The sequence below is a fragment of the Perna viridis genome, chromosome 6 (genome assembly GCF_037379345.1).
Source record: "Perna viridis isolate PV_CMFRI_1.1 ecotype Kerala chromosome 6, ASM3737934v1, whole genome shotgun sequence".
Taxonomy (NCBI): domain Eukaryota; kingdom Metazoa; phylum Mollusca; class Bivalvia; order Mytilida; family Mytilidae; genus Perna; species Perna viridis.
In genome coordinates, this window is record NC_142450.1 from 48,251,897 (window position 1) to 48,274,297 (window position 22,401).

General features: G+C 33.1%; 1 protein-coding gene across 1 annotated transcript; it reads right to left on the reverse strand.

Moving 5' to 3' along the window:
- Positions 1-691: 691 nt before the first annotated feature.
- Positions 692-21,607, reverse strand: LOC148615361 (uncharacterized). The gene is made up of 13 exons (XM_088586235.1): positions 21,385-21,607; positions 20,765-20,934; positions 18,630-18,737; positions 18,143-18,236; positions 17,815-17,864; positions 16,454-16,535; positions 15,208-15,293; positions 14,835-15,029; positions 4,093-4,185; positions 3,784-3,901; positions 3,252-3,388; positions 2,634-2,713; positions 692-1,590 (listed from the first exon to the last, which is right to left on the reverse strand). Exons 1-13 carry the CDS (start codon positions 21,515-21,517, stop codon positions 1,197-1,199), a joined length of 1,740 nt encoding a protein of 579 aa, XP_088442361.1. The 5' UTR covers positions 21,518-21,607; the 3' UTR covers positions 692-1,196.
- Positions 21,608-22,401: the final 794 nt, after the last annotated feature.

Sequence of the window (22,401 nt, forward strand, 5' to 3'; positions counted from 1 at the left end):
ATTTAAGTCTACTTCCGGTCACCCAAGATCCACTTCCGGTTATACCAAAGGTCCCCCTCCCTCTACCGGCCACTTCCGATCCACGGCCACCGGACATGACGTCATGCGCATGCGCATTTTGGGCTAATCCATCTGTAATCCACCTGAAAAATACTTATGGTTTCCCACATGTATACTACTAATGGCAAAGTACTTGTTTTGCATTAAGAAACCATAAAGACATAGGTGCAGTGCCCTGAATGCAGATCTATTCCGTGTTAATTTTGTAAATGATCCGGGTTGTGTCTGCGGCTGGATGGTTGAAGATGCCATACATTACATTTTGGAATGCTCATTATATTTAGAGACACGAGAACAATTGAAAAATAATACTCCTTTTTTATCAGAATTAACAATCGAAACTTTGCTTTTTGGAAATGAAACCTTATCTGATGATTTAAACAAAGATATATTTAAATCAATTCAATTATTCATCAAACAGTCAAAGCATTTTGACATCGGATGATCACAGCAAGCATTTTAACTTCATCCTGTTAATATTCCCATATTTTCTCTCTTTTATACTCTTTTTATTTAGTTCAGATAACTATTGCCACATATATTGAAATGACAAGTTCATCACATATGATCACATATATACTGTCCTTGATTCAGTTTTGTCACAATTAGTTGTTTACATTGTATATTCTGTTCTATTGCTGACGTATGTTCACAAAATATTCGTCATTGATTATGTGGAAAGGACCTTTGTAAGTTGGTATTACTTATGTCCAATCCAATTGCCTGTAAATTTTAGCAATAAAATATGTTTAAACTAAACTAAACCATAAAAGTCATATTTTTGTTTTGTATAAAAGTTTTAAAAAATCTTATTCTGCATTCCGTTTCTCTTTTGACTTTTCTTTTTTGTATGTAATTTATCTTGACTAAGCCAGAAGAGTACTCTGACTGTGAGCATCGTGTTTGTAAAAAAAACTGTTTTGATCTCTTTTACTATTGAGTTTTAATAAAAAATCAGTCGATAACAAAATATCACAACCTTATAAGACAATATGAAAACTGCGCACAAGAAAAAATATACGAGTATTTCAAAAACAGAATGTTATTCATTAACCTGTAACATACTGACTTTAACAAAATGTACATTACATAGTTTATAGTGCCGTTGTACAATATTTGAAGTTTCATTGAGCGTATCAATCCATGTTTGATGACATCCAACTTTTTACTACTGGTTTTTTCTTCAGGCGCCGTTTCTTTTTTCGTTTGGGTTCAGTTTTCTTTTCGCAACCAAGAGGAGCAGAATATGAAATGCCGGATGTTTTTGGAACTTTTTCTATCACAGAAAGTTTACTAGAGATTGACGTCACACTGTTTGGTCTTAATGGAGGAAGTTTTTTTATTTGACTCCCACCTCTCTGTGAAGTTATCACTACAAGTTCTTCGTCATCCGTGGAAACCACTTCCGTTTGCAAGTTCAAATCCAATATTCGTCTGTGATGTTCCTGTATTTTCTTCTTTTTCTCTCTTTCTTTTATTTTCATTCGTCTTTCTCCGTAAATTTCCTCTCTAACAGCTTCTACCAATTTTCTAAATTTGAAAATAATGAAAAAAATTAGCAGACATCATTCAAGGTCAAGGATAAATACAAACAAAAATTGTTAATCTTAGATGTAGGTCAACACTTCAAAAGCGAGTTCTACGGCCGCTATCATGAACTTGCCGAGTTCAGTCGTGTGCATGTCTATTTTCACCATCGGCATTTCAACCACGTTAAAGGTAATGTACTTAGACAGTAAGAAGCAGAATTAGAAATGGCTTATGAACCAGGTTTATCTATACTATCGTGTTTTTGTTGTTATTAATGTAAATTTACAATTGGTTATTACCAACCACCGATGGAAGGGTTAACACCATCACATGTTGAGTTTTGTTTAGTTTTGTTTTGGTTTGGGTTTTTTTTTTGTTGTAAGTGATTGAACGGATTAGATGGGCTTTGCCTCATTTTTTTTTTGTAAAACATCGTTTTGTCTTTATATGATTGGAACATTTTTATACAGTGAAAGCATTGTATTTTAAGAGAAAATATGTAGATTTACAAAAATTGTTCATGTGAAGTCAATCTTCGTGGGTAGTATTTATTTATTCGGCAATCCTGTTTATATTGTCATCCTACACATGCTTAACTATTACGTATATTTATTTAATGTTCTCTTTCTCTGTTTTTATGTCTACATGTATATAGTTACAGAGAAAAAAAAGTTCATTCATTCAATTCAATATGTCGATATTGCTATTCAAAAAAATAAATGAAAATGAATGACCATTTTGTACTGATGTACTCACCTATAAAGAAATACCTTAAACGTGTCAAATCTATAGAACATTATGAGGTATCGGATTTTGTACTTACTTCCGTAGTAATTATCTTCGCTTTGGATTGATTACAAATTTGGTGTGTGGCTTTATAAAGATTGGGCATACGTTGTTTACTATGTTAATGGCTGTAAAATACTTGAAATCAATTCCTGTACAAGTGGGGTATACCTACATGTATCAAAAATTCGCAATCATCTTCCTGTAAAATGTCATATTTTCATTTGAGTTGTATGTAAAAAAAAAAGTTCACTTACTTGTAATCTATTTCTCCGTGAACTGCTATGGCGTCGGCCAAAGCATCCATTTCGAAATTAAACAGCTGAACATTACACTTCTTAAAAAAATGAAAAAAGAACTTGCTCGTACAGAAATTCTCGATTTTCTAATATTTCGCTTTCTTAAATAAATTTTTGCATTTAAAGTGTTTCTAATTTTACAAATGTAAAAAGTGAACCGAGACCAAGTACGTTTGCTATTCCAAGCTTAATATTCAATACTCAAACTTACAATATCAAACTGAATTTCCAACATTAAATTTTAACACCGAATATTAAACGCACTTGATCTCGGTAAAAAGTGAAAGGAATAAGAATTATAGTCAATCAATAGTAAAATACCATATGTAGGTAGATAATAGGGACCAATCTGATTTTTAGAAAAAAAGAACTACGAGTGTGTGTATTATTTCAAATAGACAAGTGTGAGGGTTTCATCTTCTTAAGTATTTAGACCTTAGCAGAAGATTTCATATTTTATGAAATACGTTTTCGTCCGTGTATGCACATAATACCAGAATGGTCAACAAACAATCAGTTTTTGTTGTACCGGTATCCATACATTCACCTTTGACTATATACATGTACATTCATTACCTTAAGTCTTTGCTTGAATTCTGCCTTTGTAATATTAAACGACACAGATTTATCAAAACCTCGAAGTAGTTCTACTGGTCGTATCCCGAGACGCTTCATGTAGGCCATCAATCTTTGCATGGCTGTGGCCTGTAGTACTGATGTGAGCAACAAACGATGTATGAATTAAATATGTTCTGACAAGAATAGATTATTACTTATACCAAAACCTTTGAATTCATAATGGTTTATGATCAATTTTATTTTGGAAAGAATTAATTTTTACCGTTAATAAATGTTGATTATTATTCAGAAAAGTTATATGTGTTATTTCTGGTATGACTCTTTATTTACATTAGTCCATGTTCGCTTGGTGGTTTCAAGCTCATCGACTATTATTTTTTAATCTTGGTGATATTCTTCTATGCTCCGTTTCTGGTATTAGTTTCCGTAAGTCACGCCAACACATTTAAATAGTTGTACATCATTAACTCAAGCTGTAAGTGCAATACAGTTGTACATGTATAATCAACATGAATGAAAAAAGGCTTACTAAATCGTTGTCCCAGAACATCGGGTGTATGGACTATGTCTCCATGTAAAAACTGAAATGGTCGCTGGCGATTGATAACGACTGCTAGCAATGCTGTGTCGCTTAACACCGGGACTGCCTGTAAAACAAGCTTGCAATCAAGTTCGTCCGGAATTTAAAGACAGCACAATTTAAAAAGCGAACCGATAAAAAAACCATCGATTACATGCATACAATTATTAGACAAAGTGTAATATATATTTTTTAATTTATCATTTGTTTTGTATTATTTTAACCCATAAGAAAGTAAAGGTTTGATTATGGTCTTACCGATAAATCGAGAATGTAGATGCCTGATGTTTTCGTTTCGACTCCCTCAACCAAATCCATTGCTCCAGTAGTTGTCAAAGGATTATGGCCTATCTGTAACATGTTTAAAGGCAACAATCAGTATTCACAAAACCATTACAGTAGCTAAGGATTATCACCAATTCTCTGTAGGAGTGAACAAACATGGCGGATAGTGAAGGGCAGGTGTGTTCAAACCGGAGAAATAAGATTGGATTTGCATAGTCTGGAGAAGTCTTTCATTATATAGAAACAATGATTAGTGTTGATTTGACGAAGAAGTTTGCAAATACAGACTTTAATCTCCTGAAGATATTATTATGGGTAAAAGATCGACGAGAAAGCGACTGAATTTAAGCGAGTTAAGTATGCAGTCGAGTACACCCTCTACACCCCAAAACAATTTAGCTTATAATGCAGTCCACAATGCCCATCAAGCCTTATATGGACCACCACCAGTCATATCTCCACCCGGTTCTATGCAAACATTTCACACCTTGCTGCCACCGATACAAAATGTGTATACGTCTACGTCAATACACAATTTAGTACAAACGAACGCACCTCAAATTGTTCCGGGACAAGGTCAAGGTTATCCCTTACCAACAATATCAACAAATCAATTGACAAGTGAAAATGAGGTACAACAAGGGTATCCTTTGCAACCGAATTTGCAAGTTGTATTACAAGACATTCAATTGAAATTAAATAAACTTGATCTGCTCGATAGCGTGTGTGAAAGGTTGTCGGTTATAGAGCGTAAATTTGATGCTGTTGACAAAGATATACACCAGTTAAAACAGGCGGTACAGGATCAAGATAGAAAATTAAATGTTAACGAAACCGATATGGCACAGTTTCATAATAGAATATCAGAATTAGAGTTTTCCCGTAGGGAGTTAGAATCACACACGAACGATCTTCATGAAACACTGTTGGATCAATAAACGAGATCTATGAAATATAATTTAATGTTTGAAAATATTACTGAAACATTTAATCAAGATCCAAATGTGAAAGAAGATACGGAGGCGGTATTACGATACTTTCTAGTCCATGAGCTGAAATTGGATGGCAACATAGACTTCCAAAATGTACATCGGCTCAAAAGAAATAATGATCGTAGAAAAACACGAGGAATAGTTGCTAGGTTCGTTCATTTTAGGGACAAAGAATCGGTTATAAAAGCAGCACAAGAAAATCTAAGGGGGAAACCGCAAAAAGTTTACTCACAGTATCCACCGGAAATCAGCAATCGACGTAAGGAACTTGTACCGATAATGAAAGAATTTAGAGATCAAGGGAAACGCGCATCTATAGTCGTGGACAAACTGTATGTAGATGGACAACGCTTTGTGCCAGGCCAGCAAACAGCCGGGGCCGAGACAGAAATTTGCCAGGAAATCAGCATGTCAGATTCAAGTAGGACAGGCGGGATAGAGAGAGAAACCCTAATATAAACAACAATTTCTGTAACTTACATAAATTAAAAATAGGTTGTCTGAATGTATGTGGACTTAAGTCAAAGTTTTTGAACCCAGATTTTTTATTATTTATAAAAGATTATGATATTCTCATTTTTCAAGAAACTAAAACTGATATGTATGACAATTTAGAACAACCTAATGGATATTCATTTAAAGCAAAACATAGAAAAAAATGTACAAAAAAATCAGGTGGTCTTATTATTTTTAATAAAACATTATTTAAAGAAATAATTGAATTTATAGATTCAGAGTCAGACTTTGTATCATGGATGAGAATGAAAAGTGAAAGGTTAAAATATGACTTATTATTAGGGTGTATTTATATTCCACCAGAAAACACAAGGTATGCATCGGATGAAGCTTTTACTGAGATAGAATCTGAAATGTTTGATTTTTATAGAACGGGTGAAAAAATATGCCTTTTAGGTGATTTTAATGCCAAAACAAGTAATTTACCAGATTTTGTTCAACCAGATAGTTCTTTATTGGATATTTTTGATTTGTTTGATGATCCAGATCTTATAACTTTTATGTATGACTATGAAAACTTATTACGGGCTGGCCTTCCTCTAGAAAGGAAAAGTACTTGTACAGGCAAGCCAAATACATATGGTCACAAACTTTTAGATCTGTGTAGAAAAAATAATGTTTATATAATAAATGGTAGAGTAGGTAATGACCGGTTCAAAGGTGAGCGTACTTGTAAAGATTTAACTATAGTTGATTATTGTCTATGTACATCCAATTTACTGTTTTATATATCTGCATTTGAGATAGGAGAGTTTTCCCCATGTTCTCGGACGTACATAAGCCGATTTCTTTAACTTTAGATATTATCAGAAATATAGAAACGGAAAGTTATGACGATGATAAGCGAAATGATCATGGAGAAAAGGCGAAACGTTGGGATAACGAAAAGCATGATGATTTCATCGATCGTATCCTCGAAGATGAAGAGTTCACTGAATTAAATGTTATGGTCGATGAGCTTTCTAATCTAGAGGATGCGAGTAGTGAAATTAACATGGAGAATATTAACGAGATAGTCGATGGCATACATAATCTTTTTAACCGAACAGCTAAGGCCACTTTCGGTACTATTAAACAAAAGTCGTCGGTCGGCAAGAGTACGACGAAACTTCGTCCGTGGTTTGACGAAATTTGTAAAGTGAAGAGGCGCGAGTTTAATATAGCGAGAAAGCAATATAATAAATCGAAAACTGAAGTAAATCGATTAATATTAGCGGACACGAGTAAAGAATACAAGCTCGCTATGAACAGGAGTTTTCAAAAATATCAAAATAATATAACTGCTGAAATTCGAACATCCTCGTAGTCAAATCCCAAAAAAATTTGGAAACTGCTGAATCGTTTTTCTGAAAATAAGAGCAGTTCGATTGAAGTCTCTTTGGAAGATTTATATGATTATTTTTAAGAAATGAACGAGTTTGATGACGAGGATGTCGATATAGATATAGATAATGAAGTAAACTTTGAAAGCAATGAGATTCTTAATTCTCCTATATCCCGTGCTGAAATAGAAAATGTTATATTGAATCTTCATAATGAAAAGGCAAGTGGCCTGGATTGTGTAACTACCGAATACATAAAATACTCATTACATGTTATGATTCCTATATATGAAAAATTGTTCAATTTTATTTTTGATACGGGAATTGTCCCGGATAGTTCGTCAGTAGGAATTATTACCCCTGTATTTAAAAATAAAGGGAGTCAGAAAGAACCCAAAAATTGCAGAGGGATTACTTTGATGAGCTGTCTAGGGAAGGTATTCACTGGTATTTTGAATAATAGGTTATCTCTGTTTTCAGACGAAGTTAATCTTATATCACAGTCACAAGCAGGGTTTCGAAAATTTCACTCGACAGTTGATAATATTTTTATTTTACATTCACTAATTAGCTTATATCTCTCAAAGAATAAAAAAATCTTTTGTACATTTGTAGATTTTAGCCGAGCATTTGATACTGTCTGGAGAGCCGGCTTATGGCAGAAATTACACAAAAATAATATAAGCGGAAAATGTTATAATGTAATTTACAACCTCTATCAGAATGTAAAATCTTGTGTAACTAAAAATGGAATTAACTCGGATTTTTTTGCTTGTAATATTGGGGTTCGTCAGGGAGAAAATTTATCTCCTTTCCTTTTCTCACTTTTCATAAATGATATAGAGAAGTATTTAGAAAATAATGATGTGGTATCACTAGGTTTAATTGACGATTTAAGTAATGATATGTTAGAATTTTATTTAAGAATCTTTCTACTTCTTTATGCTGACGATACAGTACAGTCAAAAGTGGTATGCTGAACTTACTAATACATCGAGAGGGCAATTTTATCTTAAGTTTAAAAATGAGTTCGTGTTGGAACCATATTTACTTCGCCTAAACCCTACTCAAAGATTATATATTACAAAACTTCGATTATCAAACATTAAATTCCCCGTAGAGACAGGACGATGGAGGAATGTCCAAAGAGACAATCGAATATGCACTAAATGTAATTCCGGAGAGGTTGGCAGTGAATTTCATTATCTATTTATTTGCAAATAAAGGGAGGAAAAAAATGGCGGATGAGTGAGTTGACAGAAGTATACACTGTACAAAAAAAGACTATTCTTGTGTGTTTTATGAAGAGTTATAAGTGCTTAGAGTGATATTGATGTATTTTAAACATTTGAATATCAACTGAACATTTAAATGAGTACGAAAACTAACCAGAAGCGAAAGAAAAACGATCTTAGCCACTCAGGGGAGACACCACCATTCAAGTCAAATATGGCGGCCTCCATACAACAACAACAACAACAAAATGAGACCTCAAATGTTATAGCCCAAGCTCATGAGACCTTATATAAAGCTCCTAATTTGAACATAACAGGATCCCCTGTCCAGCCACAGCAACTTGTGTTTCAATCTACACCAGTCCAACCACATATTCAACATAGTACACCTGTACCAAATCAAAACATTATACAACCACCACAGTATAATTATACTCAACAGCCAGCGCCACCTCCTCCTCTAAACACTGTGAACAAAGAATACATCCCTCAAATGACATCATTGAATCCAAACAAAACATACTCTGTATGTGCACCACCAACTTTAGATAATATGCAATCTGTAAACATTGTTAAAGATATTCATATAATCTCACAAAAGATGCAACATCTTGAATCTATCCTACATGAAAAATTACAGAAGCTTGATGTTCTAGACTCAATCTCCAGGAGATTTGATGCACTGGAAGAAAATATCATCAACATGAGAGGTGAGATTGACAATATAAAGCAGGCTCAGAAAAATCAAGGTGAAATTACTACAAGACAGGAAAAGCATCATCATGAAATAGAAGACAGAACTCAAGAGCTGGAACGACAAAACCAATATCTTGAGGCTGAAAACTATAACTTGAGAGAAGACTTTTTGAAACTTCAAAGTCACTCTATGAAGTATAACCTGATATTTGGTGGAATTAGACAAACCAATGAAGATGAAAATACTGAGGTGGTAATTCGTGAGTTTCTAGAAAGACAACTTCATATTGAAAACGTGGAAGGCATACAATTCCAAAATGTTCATAGATTGGGTCAGCGAAACGATGACAAACCAAGGAACATCATAGCTAGATTTACAAAATATAGTGATCATGAACGAGTTTTAAGAGCTGTACTAAGGGCCCTTAAAGGAAAAAGAGGCTACACCGTAAATCAGCAGTACCCAACAGAAATTGCAAATAGACGCAAAGCGTTATTACCAGAACTCAAACAACTTAAAAGGCAAGGCATAAACGCTAAAATGGTGTATGACAAAATCTTGATAAATGGTAAACCATATGAAAGCGCAACCCCTGAGGGACCCCACGTCGACTTGAGTAAATAGGACAGTCACTCGGACACAATCAATACCAACGAAACATCTGTAAACAATAACACTGGACATTTAAATTCCAATGAATTAAACTGTTACGATAAAAAACTAAATGTTACATATCTTAATGTATGTGGATTAAAATCGAAATTGTTAAATCCTGACTTTTCAGAACTCATACTAAAATATGATGTACTTATTTTTGTTGAAACAAAACTAGACGAACTTGATACTATAGATTTACCAAACGATTATCTTTTTTATTGTAAAAATCGGAAAGGGTGTAAACGTAAATCTGGGGGTATTATTATTATTTACAAAAAGTGTTTATCTAACCTTATTAAGTTTATTGATTCAGAATCAGATGTTGTTCAATGGGTAGAATTAAATCTAAACCTGGAGAGTAAAGTTTATCTTGGTTGTGTTTATATACCTCCAGAAAATTCGGTCTATTCGTCTGAAAATTCTTTTATTGAACTAGAAAATGACATCATTAATTTTTCACAAAAATCGAAGTATGTGTCACTAGTTGGCGACTTTAATGCAAGAACCGCCCGACTTCCAGATTATGTTACACCTGATGAAAATTTGTTAGAAGAAATACTCCATATTGTAGATGATGATTTAACTGAAAACATGTATACTCACAAAATTTTAGAAAATATAGGTATTCCTCTTGAAAGATTTAACAAGGATGAAGGTAGAATTAATCCATATGGACACAAATTATTAGATCTTTGTAAACGGTGTTCTTTATTTATAGTTAATGGTAGATTACATGCTGATAAACTTTGTGGTAAAACAACTAGCAAAAACATTAGCACTGTTGATTATCTAATTATGTTTCCATTGTTAATCCAATATATTATAGAGTTTGAAATATGTGATTTTAATCCCATGTTCTCTGACATACACAATAGAATACACTTTACTATCTTGTCCAAAAATGACAAGCATGATAATCGTGCTAAAGTTAGTGAAGGGGAAAAAATTATTAAATGGAATCAGGTGAAGAGTCAAGAGTTTGTGAATAATCTTAATTCAGATGAAAATGATTGCATTAGAGAATTAGATGAAAAGGTCAACTCCGTTTGTATAGAAACCATTACCAAAGGTGTTATAGATGATTTGTTTTTAGATCTTCAAAATATTTTTGTTGATAATGCAAAAAATACATTTGGGACACACACTCCTAAAAAGAGATTAAATGATCATAATAAGTCAAAACCATGGTTTAATAAAACTTGTGCTGAAAAACGCAAAGAATTTAATAAACTCAGAGATAAATATAAACATGATAAATCAGATCAAGTCAAAAATGAATTAAATCTAAAAGCAAAAGAGTTTCGAAATGCTATGAACAAAAGTTTTGAACTTTTTCAAGAGCAGAATGCAATAAAACTTAGACAAACCTCTAAATCTGATCCCAAAGAAATGTGGAAAATACTTAATAATATGAACTTTTCAAATAAGACAGATGCTAATATTGATATTGATAAATTATATGAATACTTTAAGAAATTAAATGATACCAGTGAAGATGTTATTGATGAAGATGATTCGGACGCTTTCCTTGATAACATATGCGACAATGATCTTTATGATGTAATTATTAATGGGGTGATAACTGAAGATGAAGTAAATGAAGCAATTAAAGGGTTAAAGAATGGAAAAGCTTCAGGTATCGACGAATTTGTAAATGAATATTTTAAAAGTTCCCCGCCGCATCTCGTCTCTATTTTTTGTAAACTTTTTAATATTGTGTTTGATTCTGGTATTGTGCCAGATACCTGGTTAAATGGAATTATTCGTCCGATATACAAGAATAAAGGTGATCCAAATGATCCAGATAATTACCGAGCTATTACACTAATTAGCTGCTTAGGTAAATTATTTACATCAATTATCAACAGTAGATTAAACTTTCTTTCTAGTGAGTTTGATATTATTTCTAAATGTCAATCCGGCTTCAGGAAGGGTTACTCAACCACAGATAATATTTTTATTATGCATGCCCTGATTTCATTATATTTGACTTATGGTAAAAAATTATATTGCACATTTGTCGATTTTCGCAAAGCTTTCGACACTGTATGGCGAGTTGGTCTTTGGAAAAAGTTACAAAATTATGGTATCAAGGGAAAATGTTTCCGAATAATCTACAACATGTATGATAATATTAAATCTTGTGTGTCATTTAACAACCAGATTTCTGATTTTTTTCTGTGTCTGAATGGTGTTAGACAAGGTGAAAACCTTTCACCTTTTCTTTTTTCAATATTTCTAAATGACTTAGAAAAGTACTTTGATGATCTTAATGTTCTACCATTGACAGTCATTAAAGAGAAAATTGAAAACACACTTCACCATTTAATTAAAATTTTTGTATTGTTATATGCTGATGATACAGTTATTTTTTCTGAATCTGAAGAAGGAATGCAGAAAGCACTTGATATTTTTCAAGAATTTTGTACTAAATGGAAGCTTTCGGTAAATGTATCAAAAACTAAAGTTATTATTTTTAGCAAACGTAAATCCAGAAATAATCCTGTATTTAAACTAAATGGTATAGAGTTAGATATTGTTGATTCGCTGACATACCTTGGTATTGTTTTTAAATTTAACGGCAATTTTAGCGATGCAAGAAAAAAACTTGTCGAGCAATCACAAAAATCTTTGTTTTCTATATTCAAAAAAATTAGAAACCATAGTATACCTGTAGATGTGCAACTTAAGCTATTTGACTCCTTGGATGAACCTATTTTACTCTATGGATCTGAGGTCTGGGGTTACGAGAATCTTGAGATAATTGAAAGAGTGCACCTACAGTTTTGTAAAAGGATACTCAATCTCAGACCTTCGACCCCAAACTTCATGGTGTATGGAGAACTTGGACGTCACCCATTACATGTTCGAGCAAATATGAGAATAGTCTCGTTCTGGTGTAGACTTTTAAAGAATGAGACAAAACTTAGTAGCATTCTTTACAAGTTGATGCTAGCTTTAAACATTAACGAAGGCATGAACTTTAGATGGATTGCCCACATCAGATCCTTATTTGACAATACTGGTCTTGGATACATATTTGCAAATCAACTACACATTGAATGGAATACTCTAAAGCCTGTTTTGTGTAACCGCTTTAGGGATCAGTTTATTCAGAGTTGGTTTTCGAATATAGTGAATTCATCTAAAAGGGATTTTTATGAAACTTTTAAAACAGATTTTGGCATCGAGAATTACCTCTTACGGCTGCCGGAGTCAAAAAGAAAATATATTACGAAATTAAGAACATGTAATCTAAAACTACCAATCGAAACGGGTAGATGGAATAAGACCCCTCGACATGAGAGGATATGTCCTCTGTGTAGGAATGGTATAGGAGATGAGTACCACTATCTATTTATCTGTGATAATGAATCTATTGTTCAGCTTAGGCAAACATACATACCAAGGTACTATTATGTGAATCCCAGTGTTTATAAGATGAAAGGAATGTTAACTTTTTGTTATGTAAAATTGTTATCTTATATTGCAACTTTTGTAAGCAAACTTAACAAATATTTTCTATGATTATTGTATTACTTTCTGTCAACTTATTCTTCCTGTCATTGTGTATTTATATATTTATTATTGACCTCATGTTACCTTAATTGTGTCTGAGTGTATCAATAAAATCTATAGGTGAAAAATCTATAGTACCCTGATATACTTGAAAAACGGTTGAAGCACATTCCTCGATACTATATCAACAATCCCAGTGAAACCAAAATGATTGGTTTATTAAAATATTGTCATAACAAACTTCTTTTTAATTTAGCATCTTTTGTTAAACAAATATGTCCATTATTTTAAACCTGTCAACTCACTATCCCCCATGTTTTTGAATTCATTAATTGTAATTCTATGTATATTGTATTGTCTTTATATATTTGATTAGTATTGTATAACATGCTTATCTTGCACTGTAATGTGCCTGAGTTTCAAAATAAAATCTTGAGAAATCTTGAAATCTTGTAAGAAACAGAATACAGTAGAACCTCGTTAAGTCGAAGTCGTAGGGACCATGCACAAATGTTCGAGATATCGGAGGTTCGAGTAATCCGAGATCGAGGATAAACTGTAAATACTAGTAGTTTGGTCCATGATTTTTTCTGTATTTAATCATTTGTTGTACTTGTACATGTACTTCACTTTACACGGTACTTCGTAATGTCATGCGTTTTATATCGGAAGATATTTTTTTGTATGTTTTTGAATATCAATTTTGAAATACTGAACGGCACCAAGTGTTTTAGTGATTTTTTATATTTTTTCTATATCAAAAACGTCATAGTTCATATAACATGCTGCGTTGTTTGATTCACAATCAGGAGTATCGTCAAACAATGTGCTCTACAATATTATGATAAAATTTCAAATTCACTAGTGAAACGAATGTAGTCGTTGAAATACCCTTACTATCGTCTGTTTGATGTTTCATTAAATAGTCAGATACCATTACAATTCATCTGTATTTTTCTTTAATTTCAAAATATCAAAATATCCGATATCACTATTAGTGTAAATCCCGATGTGTTATTAATAATTTAAAAATTCGTTTCTTTTAAAAACACCAGCAATTTTTAATTAATTAAATAAACTAATCGAACTAAAAAGAGTGTCAACAAATCAATTTTAAAAGCCACGCTAATTGTTGTTAAAACATACTTCGATCATGGTTTGTAATAAAGCAATCAGTTTTCCGACTAATTAGTTAACTTCGAGACATCAGGGTTAATTAACATCGAAGTCCTATCGAGGGGACTAATTGATTACCTGGAGTTATCCGAGGGTTCGATTCATCCGATTTCGAGTCATCCGAGGTAAAATTGTATTGGAATAAGGGGAGTTTTGCTGGGACTTTGTAATTAGTTCGAGTTATCCGAGATTTCGACTAATCCGAGTTCACACATCGAGGTTCGACTGTATTAGAACAAGGGCATGACACACATGGATTTAAATTTTATTTATTTTTTGCGCATATGTTAAATTGCATCAAAGAAACAAAAAAAATATATTAAAAGCATTGCATACACACTTGGTTGCTATGGTGACCATTTTTCAGTATTTCTGGCAAAACAATCAAATCTCAATATTCAAAATAGGTCAAACTATCGTTTTTTTGCTAAAATTTAGTGATGTAATTACTGTGATGGAATTCCTGATTGCTTAGCTATGCGAGAATTCATTTAGCTTCTTGTATATGATAGGTTTATAGGGGAGACCCAGATGTATAAGTAGAAATATACTTTATATAATTTTGATCGATTCATGAAATGTCCTGATCATGTATACGTACCTTCAATATCCGTAACGTAGAGTTCTTTGATAGTGCCCTTCCAAGTATCTCTGCACTCTTCCAGCTAACCCTATTATTCGATATATCTAACTGTTCCAGGGTAACATTAAATTTCAAGGCTTCACACAGCGCCAGGACTCCTTCATAACCAAGTCCATTCCACGACAAGTCTATCTGTTTTAAACTTTGATTAACCTATGAAAACAATTAGACGTATACAAAGACTGAAACATGTATAACAATGCGAACATTTACTGAGTACTATCTTGGTCTTTGGTAAGATCCTACACGAAACTCATTTAATATGAAATAAGATTTACTTCGTTTCCAACAAGTGTATGTTACATTAAACAGATCGATCAATAAAACATACCTTTATTCCTTTAAAGATAGCTACAGCACCTTTTCCTCGTATTTCGTTCCAGCTGAGATTTAACTTGAGAACTGTTGTGTCTTCGGCTGAAAACCGATTATTCATTTGGAAATGCACAATTAGTCATTCCAAGATAAAATAAAACGAAACACTTAATTTGATTGACTAATGGTAATACTATGTCCTACGGCAGACTCAACATGCATATCAGAATCAAGTCAATCGAACAGACACTGCTCCGTACCAGTCCGGTACGCTGAACCGGTTTTAACTGTGCAAGTACATAGAAGCAAAGTCCGCACGTAAAGGCAATTAATATGATGAAGGATAATTTTTGTCGGCTCTGATTTGATTTATTATTCTTATAACCTTTAAATATGGTAATTTTTGTAATGATATATGTCCTAAAGCATCATACTAATTGTCATGGTCTGATTTGTCTATTGGCTAAAACGTCCGAAATTCATAGGGAATTATAATAATTGGTTGTCATGGTCCGAAATGTCGTTGGGTCGAATTTTCCGGCACTGGTAAACATATGACTTATAATTTGCTAAACGTCTTAGAAGATTTCTTTTGTTCAATTTAGTTTCGCTTCATTCTGTTTCGATTTGTATCGTTTAATTATGTTTTTAATAAAGATTTGATTTATTTTATCGAATTATTTTCTTTTCGTTTCGCAATTTTTATGACCCGAGAATTATGGATGATATTGATTACGTAATTTTCGTAAACATCTGGGAGCCATACTGCAGACTATTATGGCCAACCCTATCTTGGAAAAGCTATGATTCGATTTGTATTTAATTATCGAAACTAGCGAATATTTTGCGAGACTGGTTTGGCTCTCAATCCCATACATCTATATACAAGTATACGCAAATGAAGCTGCCATTATGCTGTTTTTGAGCTCCTGAAAATGAAGGTACTAACCGGATTTTGATGCTTTTTCTTGCATTTTATTGTTGATAATAAAACCTTCGGGCGCGTATTATTCGTTCGATGGCGCAAGATCTAATTTGTAAGATACCTCAGATATCGTGTATATTTCTATACATAATATTTGAACAATGCATTTTTTTTCATCTGCCTGTTACATGTATTAGCATTTTACCACAGACACGACTTCAGGTTGGTCGTTAGGTTTAAAGCTCGCAGACAAGCAGTATAGTGATAATGTGCAAATGTACTTTTTAACTGGTGTAAAGAATCAAGCTCACCACAGGTGTATACACCTACTTATTACCTATAGCTGTTCCTAAGACTTTACCACTCCTGATACAGAATCTGTTTCTACTTAGATCAAGGCTGGTTATAGTGTTACTCTTCTGTAATATAAAAAATTACGACATCTATGTTTTTTTTCTGGTGCACAGAGAGTTCAATACACTAATACATTTACTGTACATTTTTATGTACATTAGCACAAGTATAGGATGAGTTTTCGGTTGATCTATATAAAACAGAACGGATATGGTGAAACGTAAAAATGCACCAACATATAACTTAAATACAAAATAGTAAATACATGTACTTTTAGAGGTCACCTAAAGGTCTTCGGCAAAAGTAAACACACATTTAAGTAAGATCTGAAAAAAAAACCGACAACAAAAGTAATAAAATCCATGGTAACAATGATATAAAACTTACTAATTAGTGTGTATCTTATACTGGAATGAAACAAAGCCGACAGACGAACAAACCTCTCGCATCTTTCGTTATATACAAAGCAAACAAGTTATTCATCAATATTAAAAGACCCTTTAACTTCATGTTTATATTAAGATTGGTTGTTTAAGTATCAAACTTGTGAAACTAGTCATTTCTGTGTTTACACCGGTGAGTCTATATTGCTGTGTTTGTATTGGTGAATCTAGTCATTTCTGTGTTTACACCGGTGAGTCTATATAGCTGTTTGTATTGGTGAATCTAGTCATTTCTGTGTTTACACCGGTGAGTCTATATTGCTGTTTGTATTGGTGAATCTAGTCATTTCTGTGTTTACACCGGTGAGTCTATATTGCTGTGTTTGTATTGGTGAATCTAGTCATTTCTGTGTTTACACCGGTGAGTCTATATTGTTGTGGTTGTATTGGTGAGTCTAGTCATTTTTGTGTTTAATTGGTGAGTCCATTTATATCTGTGCTTGTACCGGTAAGTCTGTTCATTTCGTTGTTTTTGCTAGTGATTCTAGTCATATGTTTTTGTAATTATGAGTTCAGTCATTTCTGTGTTTTTAATTGGTGAGTCTAGTAATTTCTGTGTTTGAACTGGTGAGTTAAGTCATTTTTTGTATTTGTACTGGTAAGTCTGGTAATTTCTGTTTCGGTCGTTATATAAGTGAATACATTTAACCATATAGTAAATGATAATTTATGATAAAATCATATCCTCCCAAACGTATTCCGAATTAAGATTTTGCTGAAACAGTTTTCTTTGGCATCGCAGAACACCATGTAGGAACCATAAGAATATGACATTGTCTTTCACAGTGTTTCATTTTTGTGTAAGTGTTCTTTGTGACATGTGTAACTCCAGCCTTTATTCAAGTTTGTTTGTGTATTTGTGTTTTGTTTGGGTTTTTTATTTGTTTGGTGAAAAACGTACCACAAGAGCTCTCGCTATCGATACTGCAGATTCATATTCAAAATGGTTATCTAAAAGAGAAAAAAGGTGGTTCAGATGTAAAGGTATGTTACAGAGGAAAGTTTAAGTCTATATCTGAATTGGAATTTCACAATAATCTAATATTCTAAATTCAATATACAATTTCGTTTGAAAAGGATCAAAAACTGTTTCTTACGTGTTATTATTTTACGCTATCTAGGGTGAGTCTACGTAGCTTTACCCCGAGTGATTTGATTTGAAGATGTCATGCTCCGCGGAATGTTTCCTGACAGTGATCACTAGGCATGCATATCTACATTGTACCTACCAGAAAGGTTGACTTGGGTCAGATACCGACTCTGAGAAAGAGCCACTGATATGTATTTGGCACCGATTGGTCCGAGGCTATTTTTAGATAAGTTCTGAAAATATAATGTTAGAATGCAAGTAAAAGGATGTATAAAGTAGTTACATGTATGTATCTTTTTGTCTTCACTGGTGTCCTCGGTGTTGAATCATTAATAATGTATTGAAGAATGTTAACTATGATAATTAATCAATTAGCAATTAAGGCATAATTGACTTTGTATGAACATGCTTAATTAATGTGACAATGTTCCTTTCAAAAATGACATATGGTAAAAAAAGAAGAATTTATCAAACATTTGCTATTATAATATTGGATGATATTCAAATTTGTTTTACAACGATATGGAATAGTAATTCTATTGTTTTTTTTTAACTATCACTTGATTGTTCTCTGTGTGAGTGCTTTGTTTTTATTTTTTTTATTAATTGTGTTGGATGTGACTTACCACTCTAGATATCATGTCATTTTCGAGAAGCATTTCAGAAACGTGTCTACAACCCTCGTCCTGTAGATCAACTGCATCTAGGTTAAGTGTTTCTACTTTACTATTTTCCTGTTTAAAAATTATGAAATAAAACATCTATCACTTTTAACGTGAATCGTACATAAAACTTAATGACACGGAGGATAATTACACAGAAAACAAAACCGAAGTAAACAAGTTCAGAAACTTGCAATTCAAGAGAAGAAATATTAGACACACACACACATATATATTTATATAGAAAGGTCTGAAAAATTCCCAACGATGTTAGAACAGTCAAATTTGCGATGCAAACTTTTGGTCGTTCCCTCCGCGGGACTCGAACTCTTACTGCTGTGAAATCTATGGCAACACCGCCTGCACAAAGTCCAGCGCCCTAGACCACTCGGCCAGCTAGGCTATATAAAAATATAGCTTTCGCTGGCCGGGTCATTCCTCCTCGTAGGATTAATCTAGGGCTGTAACTTAATACACGATGTATGGGTGGTACGGGACAGTTCATTTAGATGTTAATATATAGGATAGAGGATCAAATTAATGATGCATGTCACAAAAAATCAATATTATATAACGTCTCAGAATGTGACGACTCTATTTGCTACACTGCTCCATCGGATCAAATTGATACAGGGAAGATATATAAACGTATAGAAAGGTCTGAAAAATTCCCAACGATGTTAGAACTGTCAAATTTGCGATGCAAACTTTTGGTCGTTCCCTCCGCGGGACTCCTCTGTCAATAAAAATCCAACACGATCACATTTTCACGATATATTTATGTATTCACATCACCTTACATAAATATATCGTGAAAATCTGGTCGTGTTGGATTTTTATTAACAGATGAGTCCCGCGGAGGGAACGACCAAAAGTTTGACAGTACTAACATCGTTGGGAATTTTTCAGACCCTTCTATAAGTTTACGTTGTCTTCCCTGATGGATCGTTAAAAACGATGCGAAACATAACAATAAATTAAATAAACGTCTAAATATGTTAAACATCACCAGAAGATGGTAAAATTTAAATTGAATATTTCGGACAACAGCTATCCTTCCTCAGCATAAAACTCATAAAACTATATGAGCATAAAAGTCACAAAACTTAATGAGCATAAAACTCACAAAGTTCAAGATCAAAACAGATTCAGAAGCTGAATCGCGTACGCTGTGGGTGATTGTACCTTTATCAAAGGCTCACATAAGCAACTGATGAGGAGCCTGAATGAAAATAACAAAGAGGGTCTTTTTATCAAAGTTACAATTAACTGTGGAAAACAATTTAAAACAATAAAAAGTCCAAATATAATAGTTCGGCGTATTGATGTATAGCAAGTAGTGCTGTACCAGCCTTAGACCAAGACCTAAAAATGAATTTTTTCTCGTTAATTCCATCAGGAGAAGTTGTTTGCAATTTCTTCATCCAAAAGCTTTCCCGAGATACTCTTTTACATTTTGACCAGTTTTTATTATGTTCTATGATCGTCACAACAATGTTGTGGAGATTCTCCTGGGTGTGTCCGGCAGTGCCGAAAAAGGTCTGAAAAATTCCCAACGATGTAAGAACTGTCAAATTTACGATGCTAATTTTTGGTCGTTCCCTCCGCGGGAATATATATGATAATGTTATGACAAACTAACTTAAAGCAATTTAAATGAATGCATAACAGCAAAAGGAATATTAATCATCTATTAAATTTAAATTATATGTGTAACTATATAGCTTTTACTTTATGTTTTAAATTATTACAATTATTACATACGAGCTAGTTAAAATCAAAATTGGAAAAATATCTTTAGTCAAAATATGGTGGGTATATGCAAGACAAAAAAAAAACAAAAACAAAAAATAAAATAAGAAAAAACAGGAAACAACATGAAACTGATGCGTGATGTAAATTATCAAGAAAAGATACATCACTCCCCGGGAATGGATATTAGTATTTGTAAAACAATTTAAGATCCACGGACTCATGAAGGCGCCTTAGAGTAAGGCATCAAAATGTTGTAAGATTTTGTCGGAAGCCGGACAGCGGAACACATTTTTTGGATACAAAGAAGTACAACGTTTTTCCTGACTATTAGTAAATGTGCTTACCTTAAGTGCAATACACAGAGGCTGTATAGCCGCTGGTCCCATCGACCTGGAAGATAAAACCAGGACCGGTTTACCCAACGTATCTAGGATCCTCTGATGTGGAGGCAAGTTTCCCAGAACTGAACATGTCAATTTGTAGGTTCTCCTACTAGCATTAATATTCGTTTCCTCTAAAATGTGAAAACAAAAACGGAAAGCATGACTACTGCGATGCGATGTTTTTTTTTAGTTCCGGAAAAAATTGTACATTCTATATATTTAAAGCAAGTAATTCGGACTTCACAGTTCCTAAACTACATGTACCTGTTTTCGTGTAAATTTCCCAAGACAATTTCAATATGTTCCAAATATCATAATGTTCAGCGTTGTAGTTGCTTGCATTTGTTTCATCAAAGACTTCGAGGAATATTGACAACAGCAAATACAAACGTAAAACCAAAACCAAAAACAACAACAAAATAAAATTAAAAAAGAAAAAAAAAAAAAAATAGAAGAAACGAAATTCAGTACCAATTCACAAACATTTTACAGTCAGAAAGTTTTAATTTACACATGAAATTATATTTACGTTTAATTGCTTTCAGACTTTAAAAAAAAAAAGAAAAAGAAAATTTCTGTACCGTCCTTGGGTGGTACTTCTTCCTCTAAATCTGTTTCAAAATCTGCTGATATTTCTTCTGGATATAATGTCCTCTTTCTAATTAATACTCCAGTATTCGTGTTAGACATAACTGGTGGAAGTACGTCTGCCATTTTACTAAAGTGGTGGGTGTCAAGTTTAACTTTTCACCAAATACAGGAAAGTCCGAAACACAAGTGTCTCTATAGTTACATTGATCAGTGAAATGTTACTTTTTAATCATTAACTTAATAAGGTTCATATTAATAAAAGTCAATAAACTCATAAATATTTGATGGCGCTGTCAACTAAGCCCTTGATGCGTGATAAAGAGGGTATGTCATGTGCATCACATCCATTATTTATTCATAGTCTCAGACGCTATAACTAACTGTTCTGTACTAGTAATATAGAATAATTATCTTATTCAGTGATTTTATCTTTTTACTTGCACATTATTACATACTTCGGATTTACCAAAATATCAAGTTCAAGTATCAACTTTCGGAAGTTAATTAGCACATCGCCAGTCTGGTATCGGTGTAATATTACCGTTTTCTAAGAATCATACAGGGGATATTTTTAATGCCCAATTTCTTTAGACTGCATGACATGTCAATTATTTCTTAAACTACCTGACCTTGTCCTATTATTTTGACGAAATGACATTGCACTAGTTTTTAAAACTACACGACGTCGTATTATCCTTAAGAATAACTTCACACGAAATTTATGTGATTTATACAGGCGGCATTTATTCAATATTAACTTCATGTGTAGAGTTCACATGAATTTCTCGTGAACTTTGTAACAAATTTTAATTGTTGGAAATTTAGGTGAAAATCACGTAAAATTCGTGTGAAAATTATGTGAAATAATTTTGCCTGTGTACAGTAAGCCTCTTTTTCCTTTCTTTTTTCAAATAGATCGACTTCCCTCCACATACACAAGGAGGCTAAGCCGTTACGGTGCGTTCATAAAATACTAAGACGACCACACCTTCGATTTGACCAACTTT